Below are 23,195 nucleotides of genomic sequence, written 5' to 3' on the forward strand. Positions count from 1 at the left end.
AGAGGGCAAACTGCTCTCAGAGAGGGCCCTCCTACATTGTACCCTTGTATCTGTGCAAGAGAAATATGAGGACTTGAGGTGAGGTGAGGTGAGCAATGGGGAAGTGATAAATGCATAAAGCTTTGTTGTTGAGATTAGGTGCAGAGAGACTATATCTTTTGAAAAAAAGAAATATCACTTTCTCACCCTTGTCAGGTGATATCTGTATCATCGTCAAGCTCGGATGCTCTACCAGAGACCTGGGAGTTGTAGGGTTGTAGGGTTGTAGGGTGCAGTATCTTTGTGGTTCCTTGGACTGTGTTGGACTTAAACTCTCCTGAAGCACCCCGGGTGCTCCTATTACTATGGGGACCTCATCAGCTATATATTCATTTGATCCAATTTGTGGAACAACGGATGGAAATTAGCATTGTGCTAAATCCAGCATATTTACAGTAACATCATGAAGAGATTGGTTGCTCATTAATTTGCACCGTCTCGTCCAAATAAACAAATGAAACGCAAAATCTACCCCATACACTGATGTGTGTCACTGATGTTTGGTTGCAGAATCTTTGGTCAGAACAGCCTTTGAACATTTTTTGCTGCCACTTCTTTCAACTTGTCGTCTGGTAATTTCTGCCACTCTTCCACTGGTGGGGGATTAAGCTGCTTTCACTTTGCAGGAGTCCATTTTTTGCAATGGCAGTTTTCGGCTATCCGAGAAAAAAAAAAAAAAACACTTTCTTTTGTGGAATTCAGGTCAGGACTAATTGCTGACAGTTTAAAACTGCCATTTTCTTTTTCCTTCTTCACGTATCCCTTTGTGCAGCTAAATGCTTTCTGTAGGTCATGATTCAGCCAAAAAACCCGAGGCCTTTGCCTCAAACCTAGTTTTACGGCACTTTGAGTAATATATTTTGTTCTAAAATGTCTTTGCAATCTCCAGATTACTTTCATTTCTGTAATATGTTCTGTGCCTCCAGTACCAGAGGCAGTAAACGCGGGCCCAAAGATTGAAAAAAATGTCCACCTCTGTTTACTGTCAGCAGTTAAACAAGTTGTTCTTTTCTTCAAGGGCTTCGTTTTGTGGCAACACACAGATGCACTTCATACTCTGTCCCCAGATCAGCATCACTCAAAGACTGTAGCTTATTCAAGATTTGAAAGAATACTGCTATTAGTAGTCATTATGTTGACCTTTGCAGACCTTTCAATAGCAGTGTCACCCTCAGCATTCTCTGACAGAGCCCTACTCTGAAACCAAGTTCTTCAACTTGCTTCAGGTCAGCCTGAAGCTATATATATATATTATTTATTTATTTATGTATTTATTTATTTATTTTTACCCAAAAGGCATCAAAATGTGTGTGCGTCTGTGTTTGCGTGTTCTCCACAGTCCACATGAAACTTTACACTTATCTCAATGAGCTAGATTTTCTAATTAACTCCCATAAATAGCTGTTCAGATAGAGTTTTTACCTCATGGTCTTTGGAAATTACTGTTTTCTCTCCCTTATTTTTTCTTCTGATAATAGCATTTCTAAAGCTCTTGAATACATCTTTCATCATCCCTGCTGTGAGAAAACAAATTGATTCTTTGTTTTATGCAGAACAATCATCATTCATTGGTTAATTAAGGTCATGTAAATGATGAAAATTAGTAATAATAATGATATTTGTGAAAAAATTATCCCAATGATATTTTGTCATCTTTGAGGTACTAATTAATCACAACCTGATGATTGTGTTCAACATATATCTATTTTAACTCATTCCATACATATTTTTCATTTTCTGTCATTAATGACTTTTTCTAATTTATCAAATATTCTAATCAATGAAGACTCATTTATTTCAAAACCTTCAAAACGTCTTCACAGTGAATCTGACCAGCTCTATATAACAGAAAGGATTGGATAATGCTTTTATGTAGCTGCAGCAGAATGTGGGTGGCAAAAAAAGGCAAGCAAACAAGCCAAATATAAATTTACTTTCTGTTTCTCACTGCTTCCATTTCCAGTCTTCAACTTTACTATTTTGTCTCACTCTGTTCTCCTACCGCCATAGAGAGATGCTCCAGCTTTGCACAGCAGCCAAACTGACTTACGTCGAGAGGTGCAGATGAGCATGAAGAGCATTTATTTAACTTGTGGGGACCAAAAAAAAACAAAAACTGAAAGCACAAGACAGTTCAAGTGAAGGGCAATTTATTACATACAACATATACCTTCTTATAACAGTTTGTATTAGACTTAATTTGTGTTGTCTTGTGTTCCCAAAAGGAGTCATATAGAATTCACAACCCATTTTTATCAATATGATATCTCTTGCAATTAGGTATTTTCATTGTTGTTTATTCTGTGTGCATATCACAGAGCGGAATGATGAATTACTGTTTTTCATAACTTTTGGAAAATCAAACTGCCAATGGGCTCCGTAAAAATCTCACTTTTTGTTTGCTCAGACTTTTCTTCCAGACCAATATATTGAGAAGCACTGTAGTGCAGTGTAGTAGGTACCAAGTCAAACTCTTGACTGGCAAAAAAAGCTGGCAAAATGCCATTTTCAATATGCATCGACGTACACAATACGGAAGGAGGGGAAGGAAGGCTGCAGTTTAAAATACTGCAGCCCACTTGTTGGGTCGCAGCTGGCCCAGCTGGTGAGAGGCCGGCCGAGCCCTCAGCGAAGCCGATGAGACCTGGATAGCTAGGAACGAGCAGGCAGAGCTGACTGGCAGTATTTGCTCTGCAGTTCCCAACTCTTGCCAAGTAAATTACTATGTTGCTGCAAATTTCTCTGTGGCCTGTTATTGTTCCATTGAAATATATCGCTGACCTCAGCACAATGAGAAAAGTGCCGACATGTGTGACAGTAACAGTGCATTGGGGGGGGGGGGATTTTCCTCAGAGATACATTGAAAAGTAAACTTAGTGGAACAAGAGACAACCAGAAGCATTTCCTCTGGAGGTAGGTGGAGAGCTCACACCTTCAAAGATGAAAAAAATGCAAACAAACCCTAAGGTTGGTGCTACTTATTTTGGGCTTGAGGTTAGTGGGCAAGGAGTAGACCAATGATCTCTACCCTGTACTATTGTTATCCTAACGTCTTAAAACATATTGCCCTAAAGATTTTCTATCAATCCTGCATGTTTTGTACTCTTCTTGACCTCTGTGCTGCACTTGTACATTATATTGTGAGTGTAATCTTAACTGATGGCATTACTCCTTAATGTGGCTTCACCATTAAACCCCCTCATTTTTCATCGCATAAAACATGGGACTCAGCTTGTGAATCAGGATGTTTGGGGTTTTTCTTCCTGGATGTTTCTTTTCCAATAACTGTAGCTGAGACAATACATTTACCACCGCTCTCTCTTTTACAGCACACCTCCACATAGTTGACACTAATGCCTTGTGTTTGCTATTACATACAAAACATACCCAGCTAGTTCATAAAACTTGTTTACATGAAAACAATCTGCTCGAAATGCTACCATTTTTCAGTTTTGGTTTCAGAAACGCTACACTAAAAAATGCTGTCGTTTACATGCCAGGTCACGGGTTGGTAATAGTATTTTACATTAGGCAATCACGGATATGCAGTATGTGCAGAGAACAGACAGTATGATGTAAACATTCGAAGTCATTTTAGCTGTTTTTGTTTGTATCTTACAATGTATGAAATTTGTGAGCGATCAGCACAAGCGTTGCTCTGACGTTTGCCGTTGTTGATCTACTCACACATGCAGAAAAAGTATCGACTGCAACCGTAGTGCATTTATGTCAGTGCTTCAAATTTCATCAGAGTTGCATTTTCCCTGGAAAACATTTTGATAACGTTGCACCCTGGAAGCTGTTGTCAGAGATTTTGTAAATCAACCAAAGTTTCCATTTTCACTTGAAAATGTCACTGTGTTAACAGGGTCTTCAAGGATTCACAAATCATTTTCTCCAATTCACATGTGAAAATGTGGTCTTTTCATTTACTAAATCAGCAGAATTCTTGATTTTCACAAGAAATTCACAATAAAAAAAGATGTTCAACTTGCCGGTATTCACCAATTTGGTAAATGAAACCACAAAATAAACACTTTCACCACATGCGAGCCACATTACAGGCACTCATAATAAACTGGGAGTAGGAATTATTGGTGTAGGCTCTACAACAGCAATCATTAAATATGCAGGACATTTAAAAGCAATAAAAAGCAGTTTATGTCTTTATAATAATGCATTTCAATAAGCACAACCACTTAAAGCATATTTAGGCAAACAGATTTTCACAGTTAAAGCTCGCCTTTAAATAGTTAATGTGTTTACAAAATACAGTGTGGGAATGATTGATATTGGGGGCTCATTCACAGGCGCTCCGACAAAAAGACACCGCAAAGTCCATCAATTGTGCGCGAAAACACTTTTATACGCTTGCAATTAACATTAAGAAGGATGTGTCGTTAAATTCTCATTTATCATTTACATTATATCGCTCAGTGCTTATATTACCTGCCTGCTGGGGCCGAAGGAGCTGCTTTAATCTCAGACCCCAGATATTATCTCAGCGCTGTGCTCCATCACTGAGGAAAGGGTAGTGTGGAGATGTTAACAGGAGATGGTGATAAACTTAAGCTTCCTGTCTCGCCTGTGTCGAGTTGGTGTGCATATGCCGGATGAACTTGAACTTCACAACACAGAGTCCTTGAAACTTCTGATGGTTCTTTCCTGATTTACCTGATCAATACTGCATCCCGACTTTGCAGTCTCTTAACTTCTGAATTTCACAGATAGTTTACTGAGTACTCTCTCACACACCTTTATCCATCCCCTAAATACGTATAGATTTTGCATTAACACTATACTCAACTAAGAGTCATCTATATCTGACCCTCAAACTAAATCACAGTATGTCCATATCGAAGTCATAAACAAGTCACAGAAGATTTAAATGTATTATTATTATTATTATTATTATTATTATTATTATTATTATTATTATAGTAGCAGGAACTTCAGCATGGATTCACAGTGCTATAGAGAATTTATGATGTCATTATGTACATAACTGACAGCTTTCAAATGAATCCACATTGCTTTCCACAGTGTTTTCTTTCAACACGTTTTTTTTCCTGGCATTCATTGTATTTAGTGGCTCCACTGCTCTTACATAACACTCTGTACTCAAAGCTGGCGCTTTCATATCAAACCAGCTTCTCATAACAAATGATGAGAAATCACTTGGCAGCAACCATTTTGTAGGATTTTCACATGAAACCTGTCAAGTACGGCATTATCAGTACCTGACAAGAAACAGCCAATTCACAGTGCAGAACATAGAAATACAGACAAGTTATTATTATACCTTTCCTTTAAGGCTTATTTATTTGAAAGAGCAATTATCTTTGCACAATTTTTTTTGTAGCTATCAAGGTCGGTTTATCTCGAAATCTATTTATTCAGTGGCAAGAAATTATGTCGCTTTTTTACTGAGCGTTACATAATGCCCTGATTGTTCCACGAGTTCTTTTGTATTGAGTTTATTTCAAAACTACTGCTGGTAATATTACCTTGTCAATTAATATAAGTGATAATGAACCTGATGGTTGATGGCGCCTTTCTGTGTGGAGCTGGTATGTTCTCCACGTATCTGCTTACTTTGTGTTTTGTTTGTAGGCACTGTGGCTTCCTTCCAAAATCCAAAGATATGTGTGTGTGTGTGTGTGCATGCGTGCGTGCGTGTGTGTGTGTAGGGTTTATTGGTGGGCTGAACTTGGCCATAGATGTGAGCTTGTGTGGGAAAATGGACTGTCCCTCTATAGCGCCTTTCACTGCTTCAGCTCAATGCAATTTACACAATCTGTCAAATTCACCGATTCACATACAGACTCACAGACACACACGCATATCCTGGGCTATAGTTAGTGTTTGACGTCTTGTTCAAGAACACTTTAAGACATGGATAGGGCGGGACAGGATCAAACCACCTGCCATGGGGCTGGAAGATGACCCACTCTCCAACCGGAGCCATTACCATGTTATGTTTCCCAGCCTATTATTTTATTCAGAATGAATGAACGTGTGAGTGGTCCAATATGGAGAATAGAAACAGAGAGAACATAAAAAGGAGCATAGGCTGCCTTTGATATACAACTTACAAAAATAGAAAAACAATATAAGCTCACAATAATGTTTTTCCCCACAATCCGACTTCTTCAGTATGGAGATTTTTTTATTTTTTGGGGGGGAGGGGTTTCTGGGTTTGTTTCTTTTTTAAGGGAATAGAAAATAATTCCCTCAAGGTCTTATCACAATATAACATTTTTAAGGATAAAAAAAATATCTGAGGTCACAGTGACAGTAACCTTTTGGTTCCTACATCTTAGCAGTTAATCTTTGAGTGAACGTGTTTGGAAAATTTGCACATATTCCCTGAAGGTATTTTGGAGTTCTCGTGCTGACACGAATGGGATTGACAACCCAAAAACATAATGCCTCTGACCTACATTGTTGGGCAAAGTCATGAAAACATCACGCTATGGACTGTTTTTTTTTAGCCTGGTAAGAGTGTATTATGTCACCGGAAAATGTTTTTGTAACAATTAGCTAATCATATGCACACCACAGACATTTTTGAGTAATATTTGAAATTATATCAAATGAGCTGCTTGTGAGTAACTCATTGTAGAAACTGTCTGTTTCTTTGATGGCCTCTAAAGGCCTGAGTGAGCTGGGTACTAACAATGTGCATGCTGACTCAGCAGATGTTTGAAAAGCCCCCTTTCATATGACATCAAAACATATAAATATATAAACAAAACAACATATACAAAGCTGAGTTAAATGATTCATGTACTTGGAACCCACTTTGTACATCACAGAATGTGGCCATGACACAGAAAACATTTTCACATTTCCTGAGGGTTTTGCTGTTTGTGCATGCTGAATAAAATCGCCAGCACTAAATCTTTTACTCATCCCTTCACCTGACAAGCTTTTTATCACACCGCTGCACTGTATCGTAATTCCTCCAATAATGTCCATATGCCAATGGTCTCATGCGGTGTGTGTTGGCCAATGCTAGACAAACCCCAAAGCACATGCCTCGACACAAAGCAGCCATATGAATTGGCAGAGCTAATTATGCAAGGGTCAGGCCGTGTTCGGAAAACCAAACGCTGCCTTTCCTCATTGTGCTTTCAGACAGGGGAGCAATTTACCTTGACTGCTGTAACCAAAGGAGACAATTTGATTTGATGAAGTGCACCGCCGAAAACATAGATTCAACTTTCAGACCTTTCCCTCTGATGTAATTCCAGCTCCACGTGTCCTCATCTACATGGAAATTTCCCAGTCATGACATGATACAGGACCATCTGTCTGCTCAGTGCCTCATCAAGTATGATACTCACTGCACATACTGGAAGTGTGTTTTATCCTCCTGATGTTGTCGGTCTTCTTCATAAGTTACATTATATAACGTTTGTTTGATAATCATTCCACTGTTCAAGTTATGTAAATATATACACACATAGAAATGAAGTAGCCCTCATGGCAAATGCTTACAGTTGTAAACAAGTCAGCTGTGCACAGGGAGTGATTCATGTGCAAACGTAGGGGTGGTAGTGGTGTTAATTATAAATCCTAATTAAAAAAGCATTCAGTTCATGAACAAAACCATAATAGTGTTATTAGAAAACTTTTAGAATTGATTGTTAAAACAAAAACTATAAAAGCAATGAAGGTAAAATTAGACAATAATTTTGAACTCACCATTATCTATGATGTGAAATAAACTGTCTGCTGATTAAAATAAAATTAGCTGAAGGAGGGATACACAGATCACTAATCACACCCCACACGACTATATCATCAATTTTAGTGTCATTAAGATCTTAATGTTCTCATTGTGACATCTAGGTTTGAATGTGGATAATTCTGTGGTATTTTACTAATGGACTCTATTATTAAAGTTAAATGCTAAGATGAATATTTAGCTTTATTGAGACAGAATGTGATGGGTTGTTAAGTTTGGCTCAGAGGAGGACGCAGAATGCCAGACACCACCATTAGTGGAACAAATCTTCTTCTTTATTCCATCCATTCATCTTCAATACTGCGTAATCCTGCGCAGGGTCACAGGGTGCTGGAGACAATCCCAGCTTACTATGTGTGAGGACGGGACACACCCTGGACAGGTCACCATTCCATCACAGAGCAAACACAGAGACACACAACCACACACATTCACATTCACACTTAGAGGCAATGTTTAGGGTCACCAATTGACCTCGCATGCATATTTTGGGACTGCGGGAGGTAAATTGGAATCCCTGGAGGAAACCCCCACACACACGGGAAGAACATGCAAGCTCCACAAAGAAAAGCCCAGACCAGTATTCGAGTCCAGACCTTCTTGCTGTGAGGTAAGAGTTTTAACCACTGCGCCATCATGCAATCCTCATGTTTATTCTCCAACAAGAAAATAAAAAAATACAAAGTTCCAAAATCAAGTTCGCAAGATCATAGGGCATAATTACCGACACCCTGGAAAGCAGGACCCAGGAACACAGACTGATACACTAGAGAACTACCCACATAGAAACACAGATGAGCCAACAACCAGAATACACAGAAGATGCCCGATATATACGCCGCTGTCACCAGGCGCAAACGATCTCACACTCAGTGAAAAAACACATCAGAGCAGGGAGCGGCAATCAGACACGAGAAGGGCAAGACGAACAGCCTCAAATTAGAGACAGAGTCAGAATCTCAAAAAGGACGCAAGAAAGGAAAGGTGAACCAAAACATGAGAAGCCATATGCACGTGCACGTGCACATGCATACATATACATACATTAGTACACAATTTACTTCATTACCATGGCACATCCACCGAATTAACAAGGAGCCAGATCATAACTCAACTTGTATTATAGTTGTTAAGCATACATATTTAAATTATAGTAATAATCTTTATATAAATTGATATGCATTTAAGTTATATTATAATATATAATCATAAAATAAAAAATTTTGCACAGTCGATGCAACTACTGTGTTACTTGCAAACTCTGCTGTTTGGGATCACATGCATTTCACTATTGAGAAAAAAAAAAGAAAATGTGTGTAGTTTCATAATAAAGGCTTGAGACTGGCCAGCATGATCACCCGCCACTTTTACTTATCTCCGAATTGCTGCATGGTGAAAATCAATGTTGTGTAAAGTGTGGAGAAATATCAGCGTATTGCAGACTAAATGCCACAAATGTGTCTTCTTCAACACACAGCACATAAATAGATAGCATTTTCCACAATTTATTGTACGTGTAGATGCAGTTAAGAGGAGTAATTTAGCTCATGTGTGAACCGTTTATCCCCACTGTGCAAAAAGCACACACAGGCGCCCACTGCTGAGTATATCGGCACGTCTACACTGCTGTTAAGATGAATGTGGACTCGGAAAGGCAACATTACCACAAGCAGCCCATACTGATGCATACAAAAATTATGAAAGACTTTGATAAGCTGTTGTCGGTGCAGCTTTTCACACTGAGCAAAACCGAATAAAGGGCAGACAAGTGACCTATAATTCCAAAGTCTCAAACCAACTATTGATTGTTGTTTAATATGCAAATTGTGTGCTGGGGCAAACAGATCATTTTATTTGCATCCCAAAGCTTTTATTACATAACAGTGTACAAACATTCCTAGGTTTATGCAAATAAAATACAGACTCATAGCTTTCAGAATGGGAATTCTGAAAGCTATACTAAATTGGGCTTTTTAGTGAAACGGGTATATCACCAAATTAAACCCAAGATATACACACTGCCAATGTCACAATAAAATCACCATGTATAACTATTCCAATTTGAGGGTTTTTTTCACAGCTTCACTTTCTTTCCACAATCTTCCCCTCCATACTTTACCTTCTTGGTTTGTGGACGAGCAGGAGTTGTTACTTATTATTATGAAGGTGATTTACTCAGCAGTTATATCTGGTTTGCATATTGGCCTGAAACTAGGGTTGTGCTGCAAGTCACCTAATTGCTTCTCAGTTAATTAGAGTACAGCAGGAGGGTTGTTTTTGTGCAGTCAGTGTGTTTTGCTACCTTTAAACTTGTGTAAATGCGGTGTGGTAAAGTTGGCCTTTTTCTTCAGGGATAAAATGGCACAAAATGCATGTGATATATAGTGAAGCTTAAATATAAAGAAAACAGAAACTTCCTAAAATCCCATTGCAACAATATGAGAGAAATAAACTTTCATTTTGCTCGTTATGGAAGATTTCAAAAAGACTTTAATGTTTATATAAGTTATTGCAAATAATTTTTTTCTCCTGTGGAAACGATTACATATTTCATCATGTTGCATCATGTCTGCTTACTTTAGGCAAATGTAATTTTTAAATGAGGCGTCTCATTGAGTGTTGCATGGTGTTTATGTTGTAAACAATCTATGACGGAGCCACATAAAGGGAAGCGACGAGCGCGGTGCAAAGGACCTGAGGGAGGCTGTTAAAAGAAGAGCTTCTGTGCAAGGCTTGGCTCAAAGCTGCAGCCGACCAACCGCTGAATCATATTTACTGAAAAATTTAGCAGCCGATTCCTACACACTTTCCAACCAACCAGTGTTTGTTGGCTCCGCAGCTTTTACAGTAACTTAACACCGGCTTAAGAATACTTGCTGACCTCGTAGTGCTGAAGTGCTGCAGTGAAGTAGCTATGATAGAGGTGATGGAGCCCACATGATGTCAGGAGTGATCAGAGGTGTAACTGCCTGAAATGGCTTTCCAGCCTACTCGCTGATGTTCGGAGCACATGAACTCACACGAACAAAAACGGCAAGTGTCGGGTATTTACTTGCATGCTTGACGTGACTATTGTTTATTGCGCCCCACAGGCAACCTCATGTGGTCATGTAAATAATGACGTACTGCAACAAGTAGCATCCAGCTGAACCCGGCTCCACGCTCAACGCACTTCAGTAGAGTCACTGCTTGCCAGAGAAGGTTTTCATGCGTCTCTACTGTTTATCTGGTTTATCAACAAGATATGTATTTTTTCTTAAATCACAACTTTCCAAAGTTGTTTTCAGACTTTCAAAATTGTTTTTTTTTCCTCAGACTTTGTTGTGCAAGTTATTGAAAATAAAGAATTGATTTTAATGGTTTTTTTTTTTAAAGATATTTATTTAAAATGTGGTGGAGAACAACTAGTTATGTCAGACAGAAGAACTTACTTTTATTTATGAGCTTTTGTTGAGAGAAAACAGCAACAAAACAGGTGAGATAAACAACCAACATGCAGAAGGCAGCAAACCATTATTTAAAAGGTGAGACAAGCTTCATTTGCTCCCAGTGGTTCATTAGCGCCTTGCATGGCAGCTCTGTCCCATTGGTGTGTGAATGTGAGCGTGAATGGGTGAGTGTGCTGATATGTAAAGCGCTTTGGGACTGCACTCAGTGTGGTTAGAAGGCGCTATATAAATCCCGACCATTTACCATTTTTACCATTTTTCATTTAAAAGTAGCTGATACATTAACCATTAGGTAATGTGGATGATGTTTATTTTAGTTACAATCAAATGTTTCATATTACTGTCAGAAGGTTTGAGTTAGTTCAGGACTGTCAAAGTGTTTCCTCTCTAGTAAACAAGAGCTTGGTAAAATAATAACCAAGCTGCTCTAAGATAGACATAGTGGAACATCAATATCGCAAGGTTTCTTTGGAAAGAGGTCAGCTGGTTGTCGTGGCATTGACACTGTAACTATGCTTTGACTCCTGAGCAAGTTCTTGTTCACCCCCAAAACAAATTGCCAAAACCAGCAGTGACAAACAGTAAATTTCTCACGTGTTGAGAAATGTACATTTTCACAGCATTTTCTTAACTATGCTGTCTGTTTAATGTGTTTGACTTGATTTCCAGGTAAATTAATATAGCAAAATCAAGAGGATTTCTTAAATCTTTCTGGATATATTGCTACACATTTCTCATTAAAGCGTAACCTCAGGCCTGTTTTCACCAATTAACTCCGCCAGACTGACTTTAGACAAAATATACTTCAGGGTCAAATGAATATGTGTCAAGACGAATATGTTGGTGGGGCGTGAATAAAATATACAAAGGGACTTTCATGCAGCAATTGACAATCTTATGCTCAGTTTTACTAACAGTACAAAGTTTAGTTGAGGCGATAAGTGTTATTCAGTAAGGGTATACAGTTTCTAACCTCATTGGTTTGGCTAAAAACTTGTTGGTGATGCTCTTCTTTTGCAAACTCAACACGTCTAGAGAGTGATAAACTGCACTTTAAAGGTCATTTTCTTTCTCACATAGCATTTGCCAGGTACTTCATTCCAACCCATTTCAGGCATGCAGCACAGCCTGACCACCACTTCATATTTTCACTGTGTTTTGCCAGTTCTTCACAGAGAAGCACATTCAATTTCTGGTGGTGGTGGTGGTGGTGGTCGGGGGGGGGTAAAAAATATAGAAAATAGCAAATGCCATGAGATGGCATAATACATAATGAACGATAGTTAGTGGTTTATAGCATACCAAAAAAAAGAATTTTTTTTGTTGAGAAAACCGAGTTGCAGCTGTGTGAATTGACAATAACTAACTAACTAACTAACTAACTAAATAAATAAAACTGTGCTTGAAGTGATGCAGTGTGGTCAGGCTGAGGATGATATGTATGACAAGGCAGTTGGCAGGGCAGTGGAGTGGATTGAGGGAGCTGCCGGCACAGAGGACTGCCAACATGGATGGACATGTGCTGCCGAGAGGATGACATGTAGTGGTAATGACAAGATTGTTTAGTGCTTTGCCTACAGCGCTAAGAGAAAAGTAGTCCTTTATCTCGTGGCTTGCCTCGTCAACATAGCTTTTTCTTCTCCTCTTCGACTGCTAACAGCCCCATCCTCAGGTGACCTTCACTCTTCTTTTATGTATAGTCATTTTTATCATTTTTCTTTTCCTCTTGACACCATTGTTGATTGATCTCGGCAGATTGAGTGAGAAATTGTTTTTCTCTTCTTTGTGCCATGCTCTTCCACTTAACAGATTTAAAGAAATAACAAGAGATGGTGGCTCCATTCCAGAATTACAGAGATGTTAATTGCCCTGATCATGTCTTGTGGGAAATGCATTATTTAGCCACCTTAAATGAGATTGGCTCCCCCACTTTTAACTTTTAGCATTTCCACATGAAAAAGCAGCTTTTATCACGCTTGACCACTTTTCCCCTCCACATCAGTCCCTCCTGGACTCAGTCCCCATTCCTATCACCATTCCCTTACCATCTATTTTTTTGCCCCCATTCCTTCACTGAAAACAAATTTAAATGCAAACAAGGCAAATCTGCCTCCTATGTCCTCCTACAGGAAAGACATGAAAAAGAAAATGAGAGGAAAATCATTGCAATCGTTTCCCCCAAGGCATTGCTTATTGACATGGAGGGAAAAGGTACAAAACCATTTTTTTTTTCAGTTCTAATACTGTTCATTACAATAATCATTGGCACATTTCTTTTGTCTTTCAGTCAAGCCTCACGCAATTATGTGCACGTGAAGGATCTTATGGGGAGCTGTCCAAACTTCAGTTTTATGCACATTTCATCCATTTATTAGGCATAAAAAGCATGCGTGCGTGTGTGCGTGCGTGCGTGCGTGTGTGCGTGCGTGCTGCGTGTGTGTGTGAGAGAGAGAGGTGAGGGGGCAGCGGTGCAAAAAATGTATGTTATTTCTGTACTGTGCAAGATTGCTCATTTCCTCTTTGATTGGTGTTGGCCAAATATGTTGCTGCTGCAAATTAAATTCTACACTTCAGACTGTGTATGTGCTTTCATCTGGAAATTAAAAATAAATAAATAAATAAAGGTCTCTGAACAGTTGGTTGTTGAAATTATACCAAATGCCCCACAGGTTTCTGGGTAAATTATGTTGTAGTATAATATAACCGTAGTTACTATTGCTCTAAACTTTGAGACTAGATAGCTGTGTTTAAGCTCAGGCTCGTGTCTGTGAATAATTTCTGAAATGCGATCAGTGGTATTATCACCAGCTTAGTGAACAGATGGTTCGAAAATTCTCACAGGTGTGTCGGCGTGCAGCTGTGCACGCGCCTCACATGTGAGACACTTGTTTTTTCTGCTTTGTCAAATGTGGGCCGTCTCCCGTCAGGCTGACGGTAGGGGGAAAAATGGACGTGACCGGCTATACAGCTCTCATACATGCATGAATCTGTTTATCAATGCCAGAGAAGCATGAACTAACGCCGACTGAGCTATACTACAGCCCAGTCTACTTTAACTGTTATATCATCACATTTTAACTGTCACGGAACAAAGTCTAACACCTTGTGCAAAACTTTTCTGCTCACTGCCTTGCAAATAAAACAAACTGCTTTCACATTCATGAATAAACAGAAATCTGCTTCCATGTGTTTCTCTGATAAGCATTGCTACAACAATGAAAAACAAAACAGGGACAAGCTCAATTTTGATTAAGCACACAATCATGCGTGAGCAAGCGTTGTGCAGCGAAGCACCAGTTTATATGATGCTTGTTATTTATCATGTAACATGATGGCAAAGCAGCGGATTCACCATTTAAACACTTTTTTAAAAGAAATCATGGCTTCAACAGTGACGTGATGATTGTCTGAATGCGTATAAAACTGAGTACATGCTCCATGCTGGGCTCAATATGTAAACTGAAAATGCAATTTCTGTAATTACCGGGACAACTGTGAACCACACGTTTCTGACTCATCGGTGCCCACACAATCTTGTAACAGGTTAAAAATGTATCTGAGTTTTAAGTTCTGAAGTTAGATAGACAACTTATGGAAACTATTAAACAAGTCAGTTTAACGAAGCAGCCACAATTTTCTCCAACAGATTTGAATAAACAAAATGTGAGAAAAAAAATGTTGTCAGGAGAAAGTGGACTCGAACACATAGGCAGAAGACAGAGCGGGTTTTGGCCTGTTTATTTTCAAGGCTCATTTCTGCTCCACATAGCCATGAGGACAGATATGTGCACACAAGGCAGTGTAAAGGTCACTGGCAATTGCTTTGGAATGACTGTTTGGTAAACCATCCACCAGAGGGCCCCGCTTTAAATTACCATTCTGACCAGATACCGAACAGATTTTAAGTATTTGTTTCAGAGAGAAGAAGTCAGAAATAACTAACATGGTGATGTCAAACACCATTAAACATCTCAAGGGATATCAATTTTGCTGCTCATTCAAAAAAAAGTGGTGTTTCTCTTTTTCATTTCTAATCTCAACACTACCCCATGATACAGCACGGTACTGCGCTGTAGCCCATATACATAAGCTTCAAAGAGAAGTACAGGAATATAATGAACTCAGAGGAGAGAGGGATGAAGGGTAAACCATGAATGAGCATTTACTCCACAAAAAGGCAAGTTTCAGTACACAGGCATTCCGTTAAGGAATCAAAGGCTCAAAGCGAGCGATCCAAAATGTGGTCCAAAATCAATCCAGGGTCATGACTAGAAAAACAAGTGGAGAGAAATAGAAAACAAGGAGGCTAAAAAAAAAGCTGACCAGAACATGGACAAAGATAGGCAATATAATAAAATGAACTGGCAACTGAAAGAGGATGTCACGTGTATGTATACATGCTCAGGGAGTCAGGAGACAGCTCGGCAAAGATCACAACACTCATGTGTAATCAAGGTGAGGCACATGGATGGCAGAGCAAGTAGACCCCTGAGGGCAGAGATCTAACACAGACAGGGAACCTGAAGGCAGACATTAACATGAACATAGACCAAAGGCACAACATGAAACATGCATCAGGACAACTAAACACAGTAGAAACCCACTTATCTATGTTTATCCGTTGATCCCACCTCTTTGTTGCCTGCCTGTTTTACCTTGAGCTGAAAATACTAGATAAAAAGAAGAAACAGGAAAATGCATAAGCAGAAACTAAAAAATTAACATGAAGCATGAAAAAAGAACCATTATTTGGATAAACACTTACACAAGGTGGCAAAAAACAAGAATGCTTTAGACCTCACAAGAAACTGAAGTGCACCTGGGAGGAGATGGAAAAAAAAAAGGAGTGAACAGCATAAATCTGATTAATCGCAGGGTAGATTTCAGAGACAACGCAAGAAATAAAAGTTCAGCTCAGTCGCATTCTTTGCCAGCCCTGGAGCAGATAGAATGATTTTTTTGTTTTTGTTTTTTATGTATAGAGCATAGTATGAATCAGAATCAGAACTATGACTAAAGAACAAAACAGAAGTGAGATCAGAATCCCATGCAGATAATGGAAATATGACAACTCAATGTGACATTAAATAAGGCAACAACCTGAACCAGTTCAACATGAAAAGACCTGAAGCACAAGGGCCCTGGAGGGGGAAAAGTGAAAAGAAAAACAACTTGTGAAGACCTTAGCTAAAATATAAAATATACCACCAGAGCTGTGACACATGTTCAACAAAAGTTATTTAATGGATCGGAAATGCTGGAAAGGGGTTATAGTAAAATAAACTGCATATATTCCGGTTGAGAGGAAGGATGAAGTCTCAATACTGTGCTCTATAGGAAAAGTACTTTCCCTATCTTTAAATTACTCCATGCATTTATAACTCTGTTCTTCATTGCCTAATTTAACTGTTGGTGTGGACATGGTGCCCACTCACACAAAGCTGTTGGTAATGAACATTAATCTATTCAGACCAAAAAGATATTTTTTGTTTTATCACATTTGGAAAGCCCTGTGATTAAAAGATCCATATTAGGACTTTAAAAGAGATGCTGCGTATCAAACTCCTTCTCAACACACATATCTAATTTATATTCAAAGACACTGGAAAGCCCAGGATTAGGAAGTCTTATCATATGGTAATTGAAGATGCCACGGTGCATTTGCTGTAAACCCACACATATGCTGCTGTCCACAGATATGTTCCTTATCGACACACGCAGTATATGTGGGTTGTGACCGATATCAACCGCGCAGGCTGTCAGACAGAGCAATCAGTGTTATTATAGTTAATTTTGTTATTAGCTACCACGTCATCCTGATAATGGGAGTCATATGTGAATATAGGCACATAACAACCAGTGTTATGTATACATTACATGTACAGTATGTCCTAATTTGATGAGAAAGCCCAGGGGGATGTAAAAACCATAATTTCCTGTGTTGCTGACACCAAACATGGCACGAACTTCAGATCTCCATCGACAGCCTGGTAAACATACTTTTAATGTCTTTGTTGTGTTTGAAAAGACTTGTGTTTTGTTTTAATAGTGTCACAATCGTCTTTGACAGAAACTCTCATGTTCATCTGGTTGCATAAGGTTTCTTTGTATAGTAATCAAAATAACGGAAACAAATTGATTAAACTAATAATAAGAGGTATGTTTCTCTTTCCTCAATGCCCTTGTGCAGGGTGTGTTCAATTGCTGCTTCCGCTTTGTAAATCATGGAGCATTTTGACATTTCTAGGTTGACAGCCACACTCTTAAGCCACATGTGCACATACTAAAAGAAGAGGCTTGTCATGCATGATATAACTACAAATAAACTTTTGCTGCTCTTTGACTCATGCACTTTTGACATGGTTTGACAATTGAACGAGACACACTAAATGCCCACAATCACTTTCAGGATTGTTTGAGGTTTTGTGTTTTTTTTTTTTGTCAACACCACTAACTATTTGTGAATATATCCAGGAGCTTGTTTTTATTTTTTTGCACCAGCCTGTGTACACAAATACTGCCCTGCAAATGACCTCTGTTGGCATCTGCAGGGAAAAAACACACACACAAGGTGAGCCAAAGACATGAGGCCCAGAACCCCAAAAGACAGAAAGATGCATCAGTGCTCTTCCCCGTTACATTTGGCTCTACCATTACAATGATCATCTGAGTTGTTTTTGACAAACAATCCCAAAAGCTGGCAAAGTCAAACAAATACAATACCTGCTGGCAGAAGTTGCAAAGGCACACAGGTCCTTTACTGAGAAAGGTAGAGATTTGGGGTAAAAGAAGATAGCAATAGTGGAGGTATTGATTCGGTCAAATGAAATGAGACTTGCTCAGTCCAAAACAAGAGACTCAAGACAACACACTTTGATAATTCTGTACTTTGAGCTGAAAATTGTAAAACTTTTAGATAAATGTGATCCCAGGTTCACTTCAAGGATTTTCTGTGTGTGGTTTGCAGCCCCCTGACCTTAAAGGCTCATTTATGCTCAATATGCAAATGGAGGTGCACAAAGCCTTCCATCCATACTTGGCGTTGATTGTGTCAATCTCCTGGAATGTTACATATGTAGACAAACAGAGCAGTACCACTGGTAGAGGCTGTGGGGCAGTGTTAAGATAGAATGCATAAATAAATGGTGGCGGAGCAGCCGTGTGACAGTTCAAGGTGTTTAACGGCCTCACAGACCACCTCGGTCTGTCTCAGATTGTCTCAGTGTCAACTAACTAAGCAAACACGAAAGCTCTATTGCTCTTGATATTTGGCCAGTATGTTAATTTGGCACAGCGCCTTCTAGTGGATTGAATGCCAAATGTTCATTCCAATGCAACGGGCATGTCAAAGTTCAAAGGCAGTGATGTTCATTTCTTGTTTAAGTTGTCATGCATATGCAGAGCATACATTACTTTTAGTTGGGAAACAAAAGTGATATCGATGATCAATAACATACTTTTTTTTAAATTTGTTGCATCAACGTGATTTACTTTCCACAATGGGCTTACAATTACATGACGTCTCTATCTTAGACACCACATGCCTTTTAAACTCCCCCTCTTTTATTTGTACTGTCATATATCTGATGGTTTTTTTGGTGAGGGTGCATGAACAGCACTGATGGGTCCACAAAGGGACTTTGTTTCTACTTGTTTATTGTGACCGCCCATCTAATTAAAGTGAATCATTTTGATACGTTGAAATAAATGTTATTGATACTTGAAGACAATTTTTTTTTCATTTGTATTACTAATCTCTTACATACACAAGTGTTTCAGTCAGAGACAAGTCACAAATGATTAAATATTTGAGGGGAAAGCACAAAGAATCAGTCATGAAGGAGCCTGGAGGAACTAATCCTGACCAAATAGGCATTAGAGAAAGTTGACTCACTCAATGAAAGTCTAACTTTAAAATGAAGCACGGGTGCTGAAGTGGGGAAGAATATAACAGATTCAATTATATGGGCTGACCACAACTGTCATTTTGATAGATAGAAATCATTAAAGAAAAATCACAATAAGAAAAAAATAAGGCCATAAAACCTTCTTAAAGTTGTTACATGTATCTAATAAAGAGGACAGAAGATGTAATAATCATGGGAGCTTCCTAATAGCACCACTTTATTAAAAAAAAAAACATAACTGTAGCAAACACAAAGGATCTTGTTCAGCTCTTTATTAAGTTTTTTTTATTTTTTTTATTTTGGTATGAATAGCTATGCACAGAAAGAGTAGTTCCTTCCATATTTTGGAGTGATTTTCAATTATATTTGTGTTAATTCCTCAAACTTAAAGGTACAATGGGACTTTTTTAACATCTCCTTTTTTTTTGTATTTTTGCTCTACACTTTGCTGTGATTATTTTACCAAGCAAACATATCAGCAAGGTTGAGAAAGTTTGGTAACAACAAAACATTTCAATAAAAGTCACTAGCGGCAACATCAATAGATGGCAAAACACGGCTGAATCAAGTCAGAAAATGTGATGGTTCTACTATGACAAAGCAATGCAATGTGTCATTTCTGTGACACAGAAGATCGATTTTGGGAACCAACTGTTCTTTCAATTGGGACCCAGTGTTGTGTCGAGATGCTTGTCCTTCCACTCTGTCAAAGTAGCGCCTCTGCCAGTCATGATAAAACTTTGTCGGGGGCGAGGCAATCAGCCGTGGGGCAGATGCTAGCAACCTTTTGTAATCTTGGCCCCCTCAGCCAACAATCACACCCTGCTGGACGTGTCGAGATAGGCTCCCAGCACAGTGAAAATCACATCCGATGCGATCGTCGACTATTTGCTGGGGTGAGACAATGCACAGTCTAAAACAAAGCAAAAATAACTGGTTTCATCCAAGGCTGAACAAGCTTTTACCAACTGACCGGTGACATCAATGATAGGAAGTCTGAAAACGTTATCATGCCAACCCAAACTGACTGTGACGTGTTGTGCCATTTTCCAGTTTTAATAGCGGCGTGTCCAAACTAAGCCCAAAGCTAAAAAAAGAGGAGATATGGTCTAAACTCACTGTGCTGAGGTTGAAAGATAACGGGTGAACTTATGGATGTCATACAATCAATCACTTTTTGTGTAATTATTGCATCTGTCGCATATTAAAATATGATTCCTGTCACAACCGATAAAGTTCCTGTGTATAAATGAACTGACCCTGTCCATTTGTGTCTTCCTCTCCAGGTAATGTGTTTGTGGTGAGCCTAGCATTCGCTGACCTCGTGGTAGCTTTCTACCCCTACCCCCTTGTTCTCTATGCTCTCTTCCATGACGGATGGGCACTGGGAGACACACAATGCATGGTAAGAACACTTTACTCTGAGCTTATTTCAGCGTGCTGCCACAGCATCACCAATAAGCCCACTCCCAACACGGTCCGACTCCAACACTCTGCTCTCCTCCTCTCTCTCCTCAGGTCAGTGGTTTCCTTATGGGCCTGAGTGTCATTGGTTCCATCTTCAACATCACCGGGATTGCAGTGAACAGATACTGCTATATCTGTCACTCCTTCTCTTACAGTCGGCTGTACAGCTATCGCAACACTTTGATGTTTGTTGCCTTAATATGGCTGCTTACAATAGTGGCCATTGTGCCCAATTTCTTCGTCGGCTCCCTGCGTTATGACCCACGGGTCTACTCATGCACCTTCGCCCAGAATGTCAGCAGTTCCTACACAGTGGCAGTAGTCGTGGTTCACTTCCTGGTTCCCATCGCAGTGGTTACCTTCTGTTATCTACGTATTTGGGTGCTAGTGATTCAGGTATGTCTCTGAATTCTCTGTACTATGGCTGTTCAATGTCCTTGCATTGTGTCTTTACAGAAAATATCCTTTTGAATTCACATAATGCTGTTAAAAAAAACCACAAAAGAAACCTGTGAACATGCTTGGAGCTTTAAATAGGATGTAAAGTAGATGGGGCAGTAGTAATAAGCATGCTTGATTCATTCAGCTTGAACCTGTAATGTATAAAATATGCCTGCTTCAAATTTTGAAGCTGACCTTTATTGATTGACCTGATGCTGCACAAACGAAATTCTGTAAATGCCACAATAGGCTTACAAATGATAACATTCAAGTGAGCTTAAATCCTTTTTGACAAGCAACATTTATTGCAAGTAAAGTGAACACTGTTCTGAGACAAACTCTAAAAGCAGCAAGATTTATTCAAAATCTGGCAATCTTGTGTTGAAATATTATTTCATGATTATCAGTGATGGGCAGATGGAAGAGTGTAATTATAATTTGTATATGTGTGCTTAAATGTGCTTCTGTGTGGGTTTCTGTGCATTTAAATGTGCATAAAACAGTAAGGCACAGGCAGATTTGTTTTCTTTTACAGTTTATTATCTTGCTCGTCTGTTTCCATCATTTCCAGGTGCGGCGCAAAGTGAAGACTGAGGAGAGCCCACGACTCAGACCAAGTGACTTGAGGAATTTCATCACTATGTTTGTGGTATTTGTGCTGTTTGCTATCTGCTGGGCACCACTTAACCTGATTGGCTTGGCAGTGGCAATAGATCCATCCCGTGTGGGTCCCCATATCCCAGAGTGGCTCTTTGTGGTAAGCTACTTCATGGCCTACTTCAACAGCTGTTTGAATGCCATCATCTACGGCTTACTCAACAGGAATTTCAGGAACGAGTACAAACGCATTGTCACCTCGGTCTGGGTGACTCGGCTTTTCGTGACAGAGACTTCGCGCGCTGCCACAGATGGCAGGAGCATGAGGAGCAAGCAGTCGCCGCCACCACCGCTAAACAACAACGAGTCAGGCAGAGATCGCATAAACAAAGAATGAAATCTGGATCCTTGAGCCTGTCATATGGTAATTCCTGTTTTTATGTGATATCCAGGCAGTTGTGCAGCTAAAGAGTATTAAATAACAAATGAAACTCAAGGACATGGCTTTGTTTTCTTGTAGTTTACAGTAGAAGTATACATATTCATGTAATTATCACACTGTGTTTTCTGAACATTTATTATTCTTCAGATTAGTTCAGGAATTTTTAAAGTGCTATGGATGTTTTTGTTTTTTTCTAAATTGTGATTTACATTCAAAGAGCACAGACTTAAAAGAAGTCAGTCTGTCCTTGGAGAACCGATCCATGTTTTGCAGTTTCATATTGTTATTACTCTAACAATCTGAATGGTACATTAATATTATATGGGGAAAAAAAAGTGATATCCTTTAATGTCTGCTGCTGTAGACTCTTAGACATATTTCACAAAACTGGGAAACCGCTGGCAAACGTACACCTCTCCTTAGTAACTTCAAAAGCCTCAAAGAAAACAACTCGCCTCACTGGAATGCTTGCAGAAGAGAAGATAATGCCTGTCTGCTGATGATATACAGTATATGTTCGATAGATTTTTTTATGTGGTGGTAATAAAAAGGAGTCATATTCATATACAAAGCCTAAATGCTGCAGAAGCAGACATTTCATACTGCCTGGTCTGACTTTCTTGCACTGTAAAGGATGAAAAACGACAACTTAGTAATAAATTCAGCAAATTGATTCAGGATATTCATTCACTGGTGGAAGACCGAGAGAAAGTCTGAAAGAACTGGCCCCTATCCACAAAAGATGTGTTGATGAACGATCGTTTTTAGTTTCTGAAAGCCCCACAATACACAGGCATGTGATGAAGCATGGAGAGGACACCTACAGGTTGAAGCATTGTCATTGCAAAACAACACAGCAGGTTGATTTTCACCGACTCTCATCAGGACATTACAAAAGCATAAGCTGTGATGAATTGGCAGACTGACTGTACTGAATCCCAGTCAGCTGGGATCGGCTCCAGCTCCCCACGACACTACGTGGGCTAAAGCAGCCATAATAGATGGATGAATGAATTGAAGCATATGCAACTTAAGTACAAAATAAGGCACCTGTGTTGTCATGTCTACAGAAATATACAGACGACTAACCTTGTGAAACC

At 39.2% G+C, this 23,195-nt stretch overlaps 1 protein-coding gene across 1 annotated transcript in view; it reads left to right on the plus strand.

Moving 5' to 3' along the window:
• Positions 1-22,050, plus strand: part of mtnr1bb (melatonin receptor 1Bb) — a gene marked incomplete at both ends in the record, with an annotated part of 35,870 nt that extends 13,820 nt beyond the window's left edge. The window contains 3 exons of the mRNA XM_080508926.1: positions 20,435-20,553; positions 20,667-21,011; positions 21,628-22,050. Of these exons, the coding sequence (XP_080365052.1) occupies positions 20,435-20,553; positions 20,667-21,011; positions 21,628-22,050 (887 nt within the window). The remainder of the gene's footprint in view (positions 1-20,434; positions 20,554-20,666; positions 21,012-21,627) is intronic.
• Positions 22,051-23,195: the final 1,145 nt, after the last annotated feature.

The sequence above is a fragment of the Blennius ocellaris genome (assembly GCF_963422515.1).
Source record: "Blennius ocellaris genome assembly, chromosome: 14".
In the NCBI taxonomy this organism is placed as follows: Eukaryota; Metazoa; Chordata; class Actinopteri; order Blenniiformes; family Blenniidae; genus Blennius; species Blennius ocellaris.